General features: G+C 46.7%; 1 protein-coding gene across 1 annotated transcript in view; it reads right to left on the reverse strand.

Moving 5' to 3' along the window:
• Window positions 1-353: 353 nt before the first annotated feature.
• Window positions 354-17,769, reverse strand: part of NFYC (nuclear transcription factor Y subunit gamma) — a 67,079-nt gene continuing 49,663 nt past the window's right edge. Inside the window, exons 7-11 of the mRNA XM_044668024.1 lie at window positions 13,285-13,458; window positions 8,665-8,823; window positions 4,879-4,986; window positions 2,640-2,699; window positions 354-1,241 (exon numbers count right to left, since the gene is read on the reverse strand). Coding sequence (XP_044523959.1) covers window positions 1,122-1,241; window positions 2,640-2,699; window positions 4,879-4,986; window positions 8,665-8,823; window positions 13,285-13,458 — 621 coding nt within the window. The 3' untranslated portion in view covers window positions 354-1,121. The remainder of the gene's footprint in view (window positions 1,242-2,639; window positions 2,700-4,878; window positions 4,987-8,664; window positions 8,824-13,284; window positions 13,459-17,769) is intronic.

A 17,769-nucleotide genomic window follows, 5' to 3' on the forward strand; every position in this document is an offset into this window, starting at 1 on the left:
GGTTGGAGCCCACAAGGGATGAAAAGCATACATCGCCTGAGGATACCTGAGGCCCCAGTTTGGGCCTGGCCGGTCCTCACCCTATGTCCAGAGGGCCCAGGTAGGTGTGGGGACAGAGAGGTACACACACCCATGGCAGACGAATTCTGATTTGTTCCGCTTTATTTTTATATTTAAAACTGGCCTGGTTTGACTCAAATCTGCAATAGCATGAATGATGATCCCCAAGTGTCCCGTCCCTTCCTGGATGAAAGCCCACTCACCGTTTCCCTCCCTTCCCGAGTGTTGCCGGCAATGCCAGCTCTACAAATGCCGTGTCAGCATCCCCCCATCCCAGAAACCCAGACTCCAAGTTCTCTAAAAAGGAGCTTTATTCATTGCATTTCAATTCATGCAGTTTGAAGTCCATGCAGCGGAGGAGACGAGCACAATTATTAATTTGCTTCTTGAGGGGAAAAAATAGGGGTGGGCAGTGGGAGGGAGGGAGGGAAGGAAGGAAGGAAGGAGAAAGCAAGCCCCAGTTTCCTTGGGACAGAGGGGTCCAGAAGAAACGAGACACTGTGCCTGGAGGCAAGTTCATCTTTGAACATGAGGACTGTTTCTGCAGCTTCCAGAGGCAGATGCTTAGCGCTCTGGATAGGGGCAGGGAAGAACAGACCAGCCAACCGGTGACCTAGGGGAGTGGGTGCATTGGCCAGAGGTGGCAAGTAAAGGTTAAGGCAGCTGTTATGGGAGCCTGTTGGCTACTCCCATGCCTGGAGAGCTGCTCTTGGGAGGAAGGGGCATGAGGATGGCAGACTTTGGCAGCCACATTCCTCAGGAAATGCTATAAATATGTTATCATGGAATATTTTCCCATTTCAATAGCATTGGACATACAGCTCAACATATTGAAATATTGATTCCTTTAAAAACAAAAACAAAAAGACAAAAAGGAAATGAAAAAATATTGCATCTTTCAGTTGGCGATTTGCTAGCCCGCAGCATGGGCTATGTGCACCAGTGTCTTTGCCTGCGGGAGGCTCTGTGGGTGGTGGGACACTTGAGCCAGGCCACAGTGGCAGAAATGGAGTCTGTGTGGCCCTGTGCACTGGCTGTGCTGGGCGAGGCCCCAGCCGGGCTCAGTCGCCCGTCACCTGAGGGGTCTGCCCGTCAGAGGCCTGGTTAGCCGACTGGATGAACATGGGCTGCGCGAGGTCCTGGCCTGCTGGCATGGTGACCTGCTGGATCTGGTACAGCTGCTGCAAGAGACAAAAGGAAAGGAAGACCCCAAAGGAACATCAGGCCGGGTCAGAAGACCAGGGTCCAAAACTCCACCCTCTTCCTTCCTATCAGCTGGACCCAACAGGCTTTGAGGCTGGCTGACGGGGCTTGGAGAGCAGGGCTGAAGCTCAGACTCAGTCTTTCCTTTATGCAGTGAGGTAGGGGGCAGAGGGCCATGCCTGAGGTCAGGACGATGGAGCAGCAGAGCCAGAAGCCCTTCTGCACACAAGTACCCTAATTCCTCCCTCCCTGCCTTCCCAAGCCCAGGACCCCACAGGCCCTAGGAGAAGGCAGAGGTGGCCAGAGCTGAAAGCCACTCCTCATCTCTACAAATGCAGAAGGCATAGCCTTGGAATTCAGCCTGTAGGCACACACTGGTGAGCCATCTGTACCTTCAGCAATGCCCCTAATTTATCTTGCTCAGAGGAATAATAAAAAGGAGGGTATGCTGGCCAGGTATACCACCTTCCCCAGGCCAGAGAGGCAGGTGTAGAGCCCAGCCTGGGTGGAAAGGCCCCGGACAGAAGAGCCTAGCTTTGCCACCTGCCATGTGACTGTGGACAGGTCACTAACTTCCGGAGCCTTGGCTTTCTTGTCTGTAAAATAGGGGTATTAATCCCCGTATTACCAAAGAGGGCCTATTGCATCAAAAATACTTTGTAAATCTCAAGAGCACTGATGGGGATTACTGTATTTAGCTCATCAGTTTGATGATGGTTCCCAATCACAGAGCCCATCCTGTGTGGGGACCAAATGTTGGAGGTCTTCTTCCTAGATGCCCTCCTCTGACTTCTACTTTTCAAAGCAGCTCATTGGTTCTGCACAAGTGAAGTTACCCAGAGGGGAGAAGAGGGAACAGGCCTGCAGCCAAAAGCCCAGGGAGCCCCAATCTCAGGGCGGCTTTACCTCATGCTTAGGCCTAGAACTGAAGAGCCCATATTTGCCTTCCAGGTACTTCCTAAGAAGCCAGGTGATGTCCTTGGACAGGACCTACACTTGAGGGTCTGGGGGCTCAGGTTCTCGTCCTGGCTGCACAGATCTGCTCTAGAACAGAAAAGGTGAGATCCTTTCTTCCCTTCAGGGCCTCAGGTTCCTCCTCTACACAATGAGATAATGGGGCCAGATGATCTCTATAAAGTCCTGCCAGCTAGTATTCTGATGTGCGTCTTGTTCTTGAAGTTCCTCAGGGAGTGTTCTCCTTCTTTTAGCCATTTCTGTCCACCATTTGTTCTAACAGAGGGAAAGGCCAGCTGCTGTAATCACTCCATTCCCCAGGCAGCTTGGAGGCTGCCTGTCCAGACTGATGGCTGCTTACCAAAGAAGCTCTCTTCCCTTCCGTCCACCCCCCCACCCCCCCCACAGTCCAAGGACCCTACCTGGCCGTCTGTGAACTGGCTAAACTGCTGCTGTCCTTGCTGGACCTCTGTCTGGGTAATCTGTGGGAAATCAAAAAGAAGAGGAGACGGAGTAAGTGAGCTACAGGCACCTCAATCCTTCCCATCCCTGCAGTGACCCCTACCTGCATCCCTCTCCTCCCCGCCCTGTGGCCACAGCACACACAAGCCTGGCCAAAGTCATGGGCTGGTGGAGGACGTGACTTTCATGGGTGGCAGGAAGAAGGGGGCAGTTCCTAAGGCTATGGGCAAAGCTAAAGCAAGACTGCTAAGAGAGGAAGTTAGAAAGGGGGCAGCAATGGTTCCTCTTAGAGGGGGGGAGTTAACAGACACAGACACACAAAATTTCTTTCTCCATCTGACTTCAGAGTAAAGATCAGACAGCCTGGCAGGTTGACAGCTCGGCCCTGGCCAAGAAGCCCTATAGCCAACCTAGAGTTGCTCTTTTCCCACAAGGAGTTGGAGGAAAACAGGGATGGCAGATGAAGTGGGTGAGCAGTACTCATCATATACACACAAACACACATAATCCCTCAACCATGAGCTAACGTTAAATCAATCAGATTGTGGATATATGAGAAACAATCTGTGAACAGAATTTAAAAGCAAATTTATTGACACAAGTAGCCTCCTAAGCCTAAATTAGATACTGGAACAAGTGAAGAATAGTTCCAGTCTGTGAAGAGGCAGATGGGTGTCCCATGGCCAGCATGAGAAGGCTCCCATACTGTCTAGCTATACACAGCCATGGACATATATTATCCACTTTCTGGACTTTGGCCTCATCATTTGTAAAAGTGGGACCAGAAGATACTTTAAAAATCCTTCTACCTCTGGCATTCTATGATCCTAAGAAAATAAAATTTGCCTTTAATTTCCACAGTGTTGGTACTGTCCATGCCCAGGGTTCTGTGCAGGACCTGAATGGGTTGGCATGGTGGTAAATGGCCCCTCTCCACCTCCTCTGCAGTCTAGCCTTCTCCTTTGGCTTGGTATGGATACAAGTACACACATATATGTTCAAAACACCCTGTCCCCAATTTTTCTTCACTCTTGTTCCCTGCTCCCCAAAGCTAATAAGCCCCGGGGAGCAGAAAATACCCTCTCCCACCATAGAGATACACAGAAAAGACTTACCAGAATATTTTATTGACTTTCTTAAAGAGGCTAGTGGCTCACACAAAAGCAAGACCAAATATTTGAGCTGAGTCTGAATCCAGGAAATTGGGAGAAAATGATGTAAGACTAAAGCTAAGGCCCTAAGTTTGGAGAAGGACCCTTTCAACATCCCAGAGGCCATTCAGAACCTGGAAGCCTCATTTTTGGCTCCTTCCTTACATTTCCCTAAATGAGATCTTTGGAGACCTGCTCTAGAAACCCAAGCCTGTCACCACTGTCAATAGAAGCATCACCAAAGATGCAATTGTACCAGACAGGTCCAGTTCTTAAACGATCGCTGCTTTTTTTGGGTTCAGGGGAAAAGGATCCATTAACAATGTCCTTTCTCCCTCAAGCAATGGGCCCACAGCCCATGGCAACTACCTCCCTTCATCATCACAATCCAGGGAAGTCATGCCCTTTCACATCCTGTCCCTCTCTTGCTCTGGGTGGTAAACCCAAAGGCAATGGAAGCCATCAGTGGATGCCCCTAAGTCTCCCCCAGTCATGATGGGCTCCTAGGTCTCCACAAACAAGGGGCTTAAAAACTCCCCAAAACATAGTAGAGAAGAAAAGGAGAGAAATTTTCTGATATCTGCCTGCCATAAGGGGGAAAAAAAAACCTGGAAGATTAAATGTGAGCAGGCTTGCTGATGGCTGAAAGTGGCTGTGAGGCTCCACAGAGGTGCCATGGACTCATCCTGCGAGTCCCAAAGAGCTGCTGGAGCAATCTGTCCCAACTGTACCAACCTGGGTCATGGACTCACATCACTGGTCCGTGTCTTTCTCAAGTGTCCCCCTTGAATCTTTCTCTGCAGTTTTTTCTAACACTGAAAATAGTCTAGACACATTGCTAACTCTACAGCTCCTAGTGTTCCATGAGTTCTGGGCTCCCCACACTAACAACTACAACAAAGGTGGCTGCAAAGATGAAGAAGTGAGAGCTGGGTACAGATTTGGCTCTCATAAGAGTCACTGAAGTGGGAAAGAAGGTGTCCCCCCCAGGAAGCCCCCTCTGGCCTTTGGTGGCCTCAGTACAATTTTAAATTCTTACAGTACCAACCTGCTGTGCACTAGCCGCAAGAGTCTGGATCTGTCCCTGAACAACCTGGGTGCCTGATACAGGCTGTGCTAAGCGGATATACTGCAGCTGGCCGGCATTTAACTGCACCTAGATGGGGCAGGCAGACAGACAAACAAACAAACAGAGACCTTGGTTAACCTGAAACATGTGAAGGTGATTATTTCCATAACTAGAGCCAAAGAAAACTCAGCCCAGGCACACAGACAGTCTTTTCCTAGGCACAGCTGTCAAAGTGGGCAAAAGAACAGTGACTGGGCAAGGTGGGCAGGGTTTCACTGACTTTGGAAAAAATAAAATGGACCCAACACAATTGATATTCTTGTGATTTAAGAGAAACGAGAGAATCTCCTAACTTGCCAGAAACATTGTGCTTGCCAGTCACCCTTTCCAGAGTAGTTGGCCACTGTGGATGAGAAGACCCACTATTATCGCCAACTCAAGTCCAGTGGCACTCTTTCCTCCTCCCCTTTCCCTTTCTGCCCCAGAAAGCCTAAGAGAGACAGTCCACTCCTCTCCAGAGAAGGTAGGGGCTGACTGATCTGATGCTGTGAAGAGCTCCAATGTCTGCCAGGGACCCAATCAAAAATGGCTATCGCCCTGCTTGGTAACCTTAGTGCTAACCGAACCCTCATCTCTCCAGGGAGAAAGTGGGTGCTACAGGCCACTGCTACCCCAGAGGGGCAAGGGTAACAGCAATCAGAGGAGAGGGCTTTTAGGGGCCCAGACCTTCTAGGTTTACATAGGTTTACATTGCAAATGCCTGCAACGGTGGGGTGAACAGAAAAAAGAAACAATGAACTGACTTTCACAAAACATCTCACACTGGCTTAGGCAACCAAAGCTTGAAAAATCCTCTTGAGATTCACACATGCTCATGATTCAGTTTCTGATGATAAATAATAACGGTGCAGCACTGAGATCTGAGCTACACCTTAACTGAGCCTTTTAATACTCAGTGAACCATGAAAAAAGCATTTCTCCCTCCAGTGTGCTGATGAATGGAGGACCAGAGAGGTCATCGAAGAGAATAGATTCTAGAGCCCTAACCCTCAACTCTTCCTAAATATTCACCTACAAATAGAAACGAGTGCCTCCATGAAAAGAAACACATCAAATAAACCAGGTAACCTTAGAAAAGCAGCTGGGTTCCACCTCAAATAAACATTATTTGGTTTCTGGTTCCTATTCAGTTTGCTTGTACTCCTGGGCTCTCCACTCACCTGCCCCCAACGGGGCGGTTCCTTGGAATGTTATGTAAGAGCCCTCCACACTAGTGCAGCTCTCCTCAATTCCCCACAGGATCCAACTCCCCTGCAGGGAATGTCACTTTTCCAAAGGGCTCCATATAATGCTGAGTTTCAGCAAGAAAAGTGCTGAGGCAACACTGCCCCACCCTCTATGGGGTTAAATAAATAAGAGGCTCTCCCCTCAAAAAGGCAAAGCTGGGAGTTCCACACCGGGAAGGAAGAAAAGACAAAACCAAGCTGGGAAGGAAGGCAGTGGGAAAGGCAGCAAGAGAAATAAGAACATAAGAAATAATCATCTCTGAGACTTCAGATCTGTGGTGCAGAAGGCCTTCATGGACCCTCCAAAGTCCAGAGAGAGCTAGATGGGCCACACAGCAGAGAACCTCCCAGGCTAAGAAGTAGAGGTTCTCTGGAGAGCAGCAGCTTGATAAGGTTAAAATACAAAGTTCAGATCCCAGAATGCTAGTATGACTAGGCAAGGATTCCTGTAGTCATGGGGAAGGTGGGAGGAGACTTAGAAAATCTCATCTACTAAGACATGGCTGGTTTAGGGTAGTCTCCAGGATTCTCACTGAACACCCATACAATGAGAAATGAAAGTCATTTAGAAAAGATTCATATGGTCGTTGTCTGAAAGTCTTGACACAGAAGTGGGAAGAGATATGGACAGACTTCCAAAGGAGCAATTCCCAAGGAAAGGAGGAGCCCTGTGAAGAAATGGGGATTTTCAGCTCAAAAAACACATGGGATGAGATAACAGGCAGAGAAACGGATTAGCTGCCTTAATAAAAAAGTATCAGGATGGGAGGTACAGCTAGACTCATTTGGCACAGAAATGAGTATGTGTTGGGAGAGTAGGGGGAGAGATTTTAGAAAAGTATTTCCAAACAATTAGAGTATTGCAAAGTGGCATGTGTGCCCAAGGGAGGTAGACTTCCACTCACTGAAGGTCTTTAAGTAGATAAAATAACTACTTTGGGGGATGCTCTAGTCAGTCAGTCAATAAACATTTATTAAGCACCTACTGTGTTCCAGGCACTATGCTAAGAGCTGACAAAAAAGGAATCTTGCTCAAGTATGGGTTGGACTAGATGCCCTAAGGTTCCATTCAGCTCTTAGATTCCGTGATTCATGGTGAATGTGATCAGAAACCACTGGTGAAATGCAGTAGACAAAGTTTCTACTGTAAACTTCAGAGGGAAGCTGTAAGTTCTCCTTGGTTTCTACTTTAAAGGCTTGTGATGGTGAAATCATTGGTCCAAATCACCTAATTTTCTCCACTAAAGGACATGTTCCAGACCTTCAGGACCCTTGCCTATATCCCCTTCAGAGCAAAGTGTCCTTTGATTACTCTGAAGTGAAGAAACATTCTTGGTTTTCTAAATGGGCCCCCCCGTGCTGAGCTTCCATACCCTGACCTCGGGGGCAACATCTCAGTGACCCCTATACATAGTCAGGTTTAGAAGGGCTCTTTGGACACACAGCCTAAGGGGTTCAAGTCTTCAAGTCATTGAAGGGATGTCATAGGAAAGGAGAATTAGACTGGTGCAGCTTAGTCTGAGAACAGGATTAGTAGCTGTGGGCAAAAGTGACAGAGATTCATATTTTGGAGCTGTATAATAGGGGAATAGGCTGCTTTGGGAGATAGTGAGTTTCCCTATTAACAAAGGTTTCTTGGGGGACCACTTCCTAGGAAGATGTAAAGTGGACTCCTGTTGGATTAGATACCTTCAGAGATCTGATTCAATCCTGAGATTCTAACCCACTACATCATCTCTCTCTCAGGGTCATGCCACTCCTTTCCCATATGCTTGGTCTAGACTAATGTGGTATGTAGAGGAGGAAGGTGGCCATTCATTCAGAATCCAGAGACCCCTCTCCCGCCCCCTTATCCTCCCAACCCTTCTGTCAACAATCTTTGCACAATCAGCTGGTCACCCAAAGTCTGGAAAACCCAACGCAAAAAGGAATGGAACGGCCCCTATAGGCCACTTGCTCCATATGAGGGTCACCTTTAGTAGTTGTGATCAATGTAATGCATGCACCTTTTAGTGCCAAGATAACCCATGTGGTAGGAAGGGCTGAAAGGGAAAAAAGGTCAGAGAAGGGGGAACTGGGAGAAAAAAAAATATGGAAGATGGGCAGGAGAGAGGAAAGAACAAGGAGAGTGGGGAGAAAGAAAAGAAGGGCAGGAGGAAAGAGATAGAGCAGAGAGGACAAATCAAAAAGCCAATCCTCCTCAGAAATAAGATACTTTGTGGCACAAGGGGAAAAAAAAAATCAGTCCACGCTGAAGGAATGGATCAGTTAAATGAAAGCCAAAAATACACTTTACTGTGGGCTCCACTGGGAACTGACTCATGAATATGCAACCAGTGTATTTACAGCCTTTCCCTAACCCATCTACAGAAGGCTCAGCAAACCCAAAAGGCCAGCTGTGTGACCACAGCCTCTGGCTAGATCATATCCCCTGCTCAAGAGCCAGCTGTTCCTCTCAGCTCCTCCAGGTCAGGCTTACCGGAATTTGCTGGATTTCCCCCGTGTTGGTGATGATCTGTTGCATCACCTGCATGGTCTGTCCTGTGCTGCTTGGTGCCTGCTGGGTCTGGCCCTGGGGTTGGGCCTGGACAATCTGCACCTGCTGGCCTTCTCCAACCTGCATCGTCACAGGGGTGGTCTAGTGGCAAAGGACAGGAAAAGAAGTGAATTGGGGGCCAGTAGGATGGCCTAAACGCCGATAATGACAGTATGAGAAACACCTTTTGTTCAGGCTAGTTATTTGCCACTAAGGTTCAAAAGCAAAAAGAGTCAAAGCCAAAGAGGAAGGTTAGTCTGATTCTCGGGTCAATCTAGGGGATTCCTAAATCTTACAGATCAACCCTCTCCAGTTACCTTGGAGCTACCAGCTAGCCTGCAGTTCTCTCCAAGCTGGACTAGAACTTGTAGGTCCACTCCTAAGGTCCAAACAAGAGGCAACCTAAACATATAAAACCACTGCATTGAATCAGAAGATGAAAGGGTCTAGTCTGTCTCTGGCTCAGCCTCTTCAAAGCTATGTAATTGTGGGAAAGACATTTTCTTTCTCAGGGACTTAGCTGCCCCACAAGTAAAAAGTGATACCAGCCCAAAGACAGAGAAGATGATCTCCGAGGTCTATTTTAGGTCGCAAACACAGGATTCTAACAAAGTCATTTTAGTCTCTAAATGGATCTTGTCCTCTAAATGGTTGTTGTCTTTTCTGTCCCAGCTCAGTGACCAATGGGACAGAATGAAAGGGAAACTAGAGATGCTGCTGAACGTATAATCCTGGGGAAGGGGAACAAAGAGAGCAAAACTTGGGTCGAAAACTTTAATTTCAAACTTGTCGGCCAAAATCTATTGAGCAGGGAAGATCAAGTGAAAGAATGAAGCAATTTTCAAGGTCTACATAAATGTCAGCTATTAATTGTCATGATTACTTATTAGAGCTTTGATCTCATAGGTTTTCCTCTAGTCTTTCTTTAATATTCAAGTGACTGAATGATAGAACAGAAAACCAAATTGCACCTACATGCAGGGATGAGAAGTTGCAGAGACTACAGAAACTCTATCCTCATTCAAACACTGCACATGGGAAGAATCTATTGGGCTAACTAAATGAATGAATGAATGAATGAATGAATGAATGAATGTACAGTGGAAATTCTCTAGATTTAAATTGCCGAGCTCTGAATCCCTGCTCAGATGTCCTGAGGCAAGTCCCTTTCTCTCTATAGGTCAAGGTTTCCTCTATAAAATGAGGAGACTGGACTAAATGCTCTCTTGGGCCCATCTAGCTCTGACAATTTAGGATTCCATGAATACATGAAATAATTTCAAAGAGTTGGTTTGGCAAGAAACAGGTGCCAAATACTGCCCTTCCGCATGTCCTCAATAGGGGCTTTCTCTAGCTAGACATGTGATAAGGTAAGAGGAGACCACTGGATCCCTGATCCAGCACCTCCCCACTCCCCCCCCCACTTTGGATCTTCATGAGACAGTTGATGGCATAGGGCATAAACAGGAAAGCTTAAGAGCCATTTCCTCCATGCAAAATGAGATGGAATGATGACCTCTAAAGCACCTTCTAGCTCTAAGTAGCTGTTCTCTAAGTAAGTGTTTAAGAACTTCTGCTTTGGATTTAGAGTTAGAATTAGCAGAAATCCTAGAAATCATGACTCCCTCATTTTACAAGTAAAGAGTGGGAGAAGTTAACTGGCTCTCCCATAGTCACTCAGGGCACTGTCCCCTGTATGTACCATGCTAGCTTTCATGAAGTGTTAGGAATTCTCAGGGAAATACATGAAGACTCTCATAAGGCCATTAAGTATAAGAAGGATTGTAATATGAGTCCATAATGTTATTGGAAGCTTAGGGTGCTGGGAGTATGATGTCAAAAGATAATAATCCAGGGCAGCTGGGTAGCTCAGAGGAGTGAGAGTCAGGCCTAGAGACAGGAGGTCCTAGGTTCAAACTCGGCCTCAACCACTTCCCAGCTGTGTGACCCTGGGCAAGTCACTTGGCCCCCATTGCCCACCCTTACCAATCTTCCACCTATGAGACAATTCACCAAAGTACAAGGGTTAAAAAAAAAAAAAGATAATAATCCAGGGCAATCACACTAAGATGATGACGATGATGATAAGTTCTTTAAAGTATTACAGCTATTTGAGGGAGTATCATTCAGTGTATAGAAAACAAGCTTAGGAGTGAAGATTTGGATGCTAGTCCTGTCTCTGAGACCCTGGGAAAGTCACTCAGTCTCTCCATGTCCTAGTCAATGCGAGTAGTGCAATTTCTAATGGCAGAGAAGTCAATCTATCTGCACTAGTAAGGGGATTTTCCTTACCAGGAATTCCTTCTACTAACAAACATCACAAGCTCCAAAGGTACTTCTCTTCCTCTGTAGGTTAATGTTAACCTTCTCCCCAGAGGGCTGTTAGATCCTCTCTTCACCCACTCAGAAAGAGGAGATGGGCAGGGAAGTTCTAGCCCAGGGCTCTCCAGGCATTGCATGGAAAATTCATTGTGATCATTTTCTCATTAGATAAAAGTCTCCAATTTTATAGCAGAAAAACTGGAATTGCTTTATTGACATGTTAAGAGTGGTTGATGGGAAGGCCACTGGTTTTGGAGAGGTAGGTTCAAACTCTATCTGTGGCACTGGAAGTCAGTCATACGGGTTTAACTAGGACTCACCTCTAATTCTATAGGAATACACTTATTTTTTGCTAAGGAAAAAGACCTAAAGTTATTCAACTTCCATAATTTCCAGAAGTGCTCAGATGGGGGGGGGGGGGGGGGTTGGGAGAGGGGGGCAGAGGTTGTGAAGAAATAGCACTGAGGGAAGCTGGGGAGGGACATTTTACTGCCCTCTTGACCGTAGCAGGCTTAGATAAGCTAAGCAATCCAGAGGTGGCAGAGGCTGCAAGCGATCTGCTGCCAACTCACTGCCTGACTATATCAGCTGCATTGTCTCCTGAGGCCTTGGGACACATTTCTAAATCACTGTGAGAAAATGAGGTCTCATGTAAATGTTGCTGCTATGAAGTTTATGTGCTTCTGCCTGGGTCAAACAGGCTACTGAGAAAGATACTTGGGATGACTATCCAATCAGAAACAGCCTTTAGAAGACATTTAAAAATTCTTTTTTGGAAATGGATGGAAATAAGTGTGGCCCCAACCACTGCAGTCTCAAGTGTTAAGCAGAGGTAACTGAGGCCTTTTGGGATAAAAAAAGAGCAGACACTAAAATGAATAAAAACAAAATAGACATTTAGACTTAATGCCCCAAGAACAACTTTGTCTAGAAAGGAGAGTTCAGCATCAGGGAGCTGAGGATATGTCCTCTGTGGCCTCATACTACTACCTCTCAAGATGCCAGGTGCCAGCTACTTTCCAGAAAATGCTCTAGTTTTTGAGGAGAGAGAGCCCTCTGGCTCCTGTTGCAAAAACAGAGTTGCTTGACACCAGTGGGGTAGAGCAATGGAGGGAAGCTGGCACTGATAGTCATTTCTTTAAAGGGTCTGAGTGTCAGATCTGGAAAGCTCCCAGAGAGCAAGCCTGGTCTCTATTTTACTTGTTCTGCATCGTTGGCACAGCTCTACACAGGGTCCTCCATAATGCTTTCAGAAGTTTTGATCCTCTAACTAGGCTTCTTCATTTGACTGAGGAAGTCTCTCAGGGCAGGGACTTAAGTGAAAACTAAGGACTGAAACTCTAGGTTCCCGACTGCCTGACCAGGGCTATGCTCTTAGAAGGACTCATCTTTTGTTCTTGTTTGATCCCGTCTGAAACACTATGCTTGGTTCTCTGCACACCACACTAGGAAGGACATTATCATACATTGGAGGGCTCCAATCCAGAGGATGGCTGGCTCCAAAACCATGAGGGGACAGGGCAATCCCATAAGAAGAATCTGTTCAAGAAATTGCAGATGTTTAACCTGAAGAAATCTGTAGCAGCAGAGAGGGTTGGGTAGGTAGGGATTGGGAGCAACTCATGGGACACGATCATTGTTTTCAAGTATTTGAAAGGCTGTCACGTGGAAGATGGATTAGATGAGTTCTGCTTGGCCCCAGAGAGCAGAACCAGGAATAATGGGTAGAAAATGCAGAGAGGCACATTTTGGCTCAGCAAAAGAAAACTTCTCTCAGAGCTAAAATGGGCTGCCTCAGGAGGTAATGGGTTCTCCAGCTCTGAGTGACTAGGAACATCAGAAGGGATTCCTGCTAAGGAATGGGTTGGAATAAATATCCTCTGAGGCCTCCTCCTGCACTTGAGGTTTAGTATTTTCAGTGATTGTCTTTTGAATCTAGGCAACCAATCTCTCCTATTGACTTTTTTTTTTTAAACCCTTACCTTCTATCTTAGAATCAATACTAAGCATCAGTTCCAAGACAAAGTGGCTAGGCAACTGGAGTGAAGTGATTTACCCAGGGTCAACACAGCTAGGGAGTGTCTGAGGCCAGATTTGAACCCAGGACTCTCCAGGTATGGCTCTCAAACCATGAGTCACTTTTGCTCCCCTATCTAATTCTGTCCCTTTTCCCCAACCAACAACATAACTACCAATGACTTGGCGGTCTTCTGACAACCCAAATGTGGCTGGTTCACTGACCTGGCCCTGCTGAGGTTGGGCGATGATGATCTGTCCTGACTGGATGGTGGTTGTGGAGGTGGTGGTCTGCTGGCCAGTTTGCTGGCCCTGGACCTGGACGGCCGCAGGCTGCTGGGCCAGAGTGAAGTAGTACTGGACAGGCTCCGCAGGAGTCACAGATTGGCGTACCTCCTCCTGTGGGGTGGAAGCAGACCCAGGTAAGAGGAAAAAAGGACACACTCAGCAAACAGCAATTGTAATCGCCAGAGCAGCAGGGCCGCCTCGGTGAATTTCCACTCTTTCCCCAACATGCTCGGCACATTCCCCATCCTGATGCTGATCTCTCCACATCTAAAGCCAAGGGAGAGTGGAATTCCAATAGCCTGGCTATGCTAAATCAAACTAAAAATAACCGATTTCAGAGGCCCACAAAACATCCAGCCAAATTTCTAAAGTATAGCATAATCACCAACTTCATGATGAGTTGCAAATAATTACTGCAGCTAAATCCTATGCACCAGTGGACTTGTCAGTAAGTGTCCTCGAGGTTTGTTATCTGAGCGAAGTGCTAATTGGAAGGTGCTAACGAAGCACCATGGCCTTGATGTCTCACCCTTCTCTCTCCATTACCCCCCCTCCAAAAGTGCTGACTCAAGTCTGGTGCAGCAGAATAAGTGGCAGAGTCCCACTACTCTGGGGGGCTTCAACGTTGTCATCATGGTAGCCATTTCAGCTCAGCAAGTCCAATGACAGGGCCAACCCCATGGCAGGCTGCCTTCTAGGGCTACTTTTTTTTATTGTACGAAAACATAAGCCACACTTCGTTCCTGATTCCAGCAGAGGGGCTTGCACAAGCAGGCACTTAATAAATGTTTACTAAATTGACTGTATTGAACCATGAAAGCGCTGCCCAGGGACCTGCTGAATGGGTTTCCTTCCAGCCAGGGCCTGACCCACCCTTGCTGGAGTGAAGTACCTCTGGTCAGACCCTTCTGCTCTCTCCCACAGGGAGAGCTGTCTTCTCACGAAGTTCATCTGGGGTTCTCCATGGCAGAAGGAGTAAACAGCCCTCTCCCAGCCACCTTGAGCTCACAGCTGAGAGTGTAGGATGTTTACACACACTACAACATGGTTTTCTCTCGAAGAGTCCAGTGCTGCCCCTGTCACTGATAAAACAAAAGGTAACCCAGAGCACCAGCATTTTGGGGGAGGTGGGGCCCTGTGCTGGATCTACAAGAACAATAATAAGAGCATATAGAAAACCAAAAAGATACAGAAACCAAAGAATTATTACCTGAAATCTGTCAAATAAAGACATTAACTTCATTAATTCACTAGCTTATTCTAGACCAGGAGTTCTTAACCTGGAGGCTGTAATTTAAGAGGAAAAAACCTGATAACCATTTCAAATTAATTGGTTTTCTTTGTGCATAGGTCTCCACCTAAAAACATGAACAGGTCTGTATACTTCACCAGACTATTGCAATGACACAAAAATGGTTAAGAATCCCTGTTATAGACTATTGGATATTGCAATAAAAAAATCATTTTCTTCAACAGAAAGACTGGAAGAAAACACTTTCTTTGAGGTAGAAGGGCTATTCCTACCTTGCTGTCCCCCACCCCCACCCCCAAGCTGTTTCAGAGTTCCCACAGCCCAATATATAATATGAAGCATACACTGGGATCATAGATGGGATGCCAGTGAAGTGCAAGCTTCAACAACTCAAAAGAGCAGAGGAATTTGAGCTGGAATAGACCCCTTCATGGGGCAGGGTAGAAATAGTGATTTGTACAAGGTTGTATAAGGTGTCAAGTGACAGAGGTGGGATTGGACTCCAGGTCCCCAGCTCACAAATCCAGTGTTGTTTCTACTGTCCCATATTGCCTCTCCTGCCAATGTAGGAAGGCTTTGAGAAGTCCTGACTCCAGAGAATTGAGGAGAAAACACACCCCTCTCCCTTTAATACAGAGTTGGGAAACAAAAGGTGTGGAACAAAGCACACACCTGCAACCACTGTTCTTTGCTACATGAGAGGACACATGCTGGTAAATGACAGTGAAGTTATAAATCAGCAATTAAGCATTTTTTTTTTTTTGTTAACCCTTACTTTCCGTCTTAGTATCAATTCTAAGACAGAAGGGCAAGGGGTAGGCAATGGGGGTTAAATGACTTGCCCAGGGTCACACAGCTAGGAAGGGTCTGAGGCCACATTTGAACGCAGTTCCACCCATCTCCAGGCCTCGTTATCTATCCTTATCCACTGTGCTACCCAGCGGCCAATAAAACTTTTTTTTTTTTTAAAGAAAGGCTTTGCATACCACTCAACAATGGACTAAGTGCCTGCTAAGCAGGAAGAGGCTCAACCCCAATGGATAATGAGGGGTAAAACCAGGGAATAAGGAAAAGCTATGATCTGGGAAAAGCCATAACTTTCTCCAAGAACCTTAGTGTCAGTTCCAAGGTCAACCAAGAACCTTCTGACCCTGACAATGCAGTTTGATCGTTAATGTATAACCCCCAAGTGGTCCCTCTAGGCATAGCTTTGAGCTCTGCATCTCCTATCTTGGGTTGGCTTTCATAGCAAGAGCATTCTGTCGCCAAGAGGCTGGAGCATCGGGAGCTGGGGGAAGATGGCAGTGTTTTCTCTAGAAAGGGGAGCTGTCTTGTTTTCATGTCTGAGCTGCTCTGTAGCGACAAAGTCTACATTGTGAACAGTGAAGGGAATGGGCTCAAAATTTCAGGGTGGGTGGTGTCCCTCCTAAATCAGGAGGTGCCCTGCTGACAGCTGAAGAGCCTGCTGGGAGGACTGCAACACTCGATTCCAAATTGAACCCTCATACATGAAGAAAACCAGCTTTCTGCCTTCATAAAATGGGTTTTTGAGGTTAATGTATCACAGTGCTCCAGGCAGAAACAACTTTAAACCTGAACCTGTTTAAACTGGGACACAGGGAGAGAGCCCTGCAGTCTTTTATTTCCATTCTGTAGCCTCTGTTGCTAAAGCAACATAACAGTGACACTCTGGCCCCTTCTCCCCAGCATAATAGACATTAACCTGTCAGCTGGGCCTGTGTGGTGGCAGAGATAAAATACCCAATCTTGCCTTGGCCAGAAGACAGCCTTGTGATCTGTATATTTTTGCAAAGTTGCTGAAAAAAAGAGGTTCCAGGTATCTTTCCCACCAAGAAAAACTATACTATATCAACTAACACTGAGAATTGCATTGAGGTGTCCTATACCTTATTTTAAGGGTACTAGGGGGAAGGTAGAGTCGTGCCAAGGGGGCTTCTCTATCCTTCCACATCCCTGCTCTCCCTCTGAATGATCTCATTACCACTAAGCAAATGCGCCACCAACTGACAAGAAAGGAAACATGATCCTTTTAGAAGACAAAACCCCAAATAACCCATCTAACCCCTTCTAGAAGAAGCTGCTTGTGGGTCTGCTTCCTCTGATGGAGTAGCATCCAAAGAAGTGAGGAACAAAGGACCTTGTCTAAGTCACCCCAATAACCCCCTGTGCTCCCTTGCATGAGTACAGGCTAACACAGGAAGTAGGATAAGATCGTTATCAGTTTAAGATGTAGCCCTTACCTGAAATTATTTTAGGACCTGGGCCAAGTTGTTGTGAAGCATTAGAAATGAGAACACATTATTCTTAGGAGGTTCCTGTCCATTGGAAAGCCTTGGAACACAGTGAGGGGGAGAAATGCCAGAGTGAATGTGTGTGGTTTGGAGAACTACACATATTGGGATAAAGGAGCTGCTCCCCAGAAATCACTGTCTAGATGTGGAAGTGCCTTCTAATTCACCTTTAAAGCAGAAAAGACCACAGGTCAGGGAACAAGTTTTTCCTTGATCTCCATTTGTAAATTCCCAGAAGCCAAGAGACCCCAGTGGAGGCCTACCCATCAAGCAGCCTTGCGCTGCTACTCAGGTTGGGGTAGTCTGTGGCCAGCTCCAGGACTGCTGGGAAGAGTAAACTGCTGCCTCTTTCAGAAAGAGAGATTTGGAGAGTTGGCTGTTTTAAAGTAGCTCAAGAGGTGCCAGGCTATTTGGAGCAAGGGAGAGCTTCATGCCCTCAGAGGATTAAAAGTGCTATCTTGGAATTTCAGGCCAGCTTTCGGCAATCTCAACCCTTCAAAGGCCAGACAGCAGCTGTCCTGAATGGGAAGCCAATCAACTGCTCCACTAGCTACAAAGAGCTAGACCTGAGCAGGAAGAAGCTGTTTCAGCTCTAAGCAATCTGAAAAGAGCCTGAGCCAGAGCTTCTCCAGGCCTTGGTGTTCAGGCAGGTCTGGAGGGAGCCAAAAATATGAAAAGGGAATGACATGGCCCTCATGGAAGGTCTAAGAAATAGTCTGTTAGCTCCAACAAGACCAAGGAAGAGCCTGAGGACAGAAGTCCTCATGCAGCTCCCTGTAAAAGGAAGCATTTGTCATATAAAGGGGTGAGAAAAGTTCTAACAAAGCAGAATCTCTTTGTGGCTTTGTTTGCTCAGGA

The sequence above is a fragment of the Gracilinanus agilis genome, chromosome 3 (genome assembly GCF_016433145.1).
Source record: "Gracilinanus agilis isolate LMUSP501 chromosome 3, AgileGrace, whole genome shotgun sequence".
NCBI classification, from domain to species: domain Eukaryota; kingdom Metazoa; phylum Chordata; class Mammalia; order Didelphimorphia; family Didelphidae; genus Gracilinanus; species Gracilinanus agilis.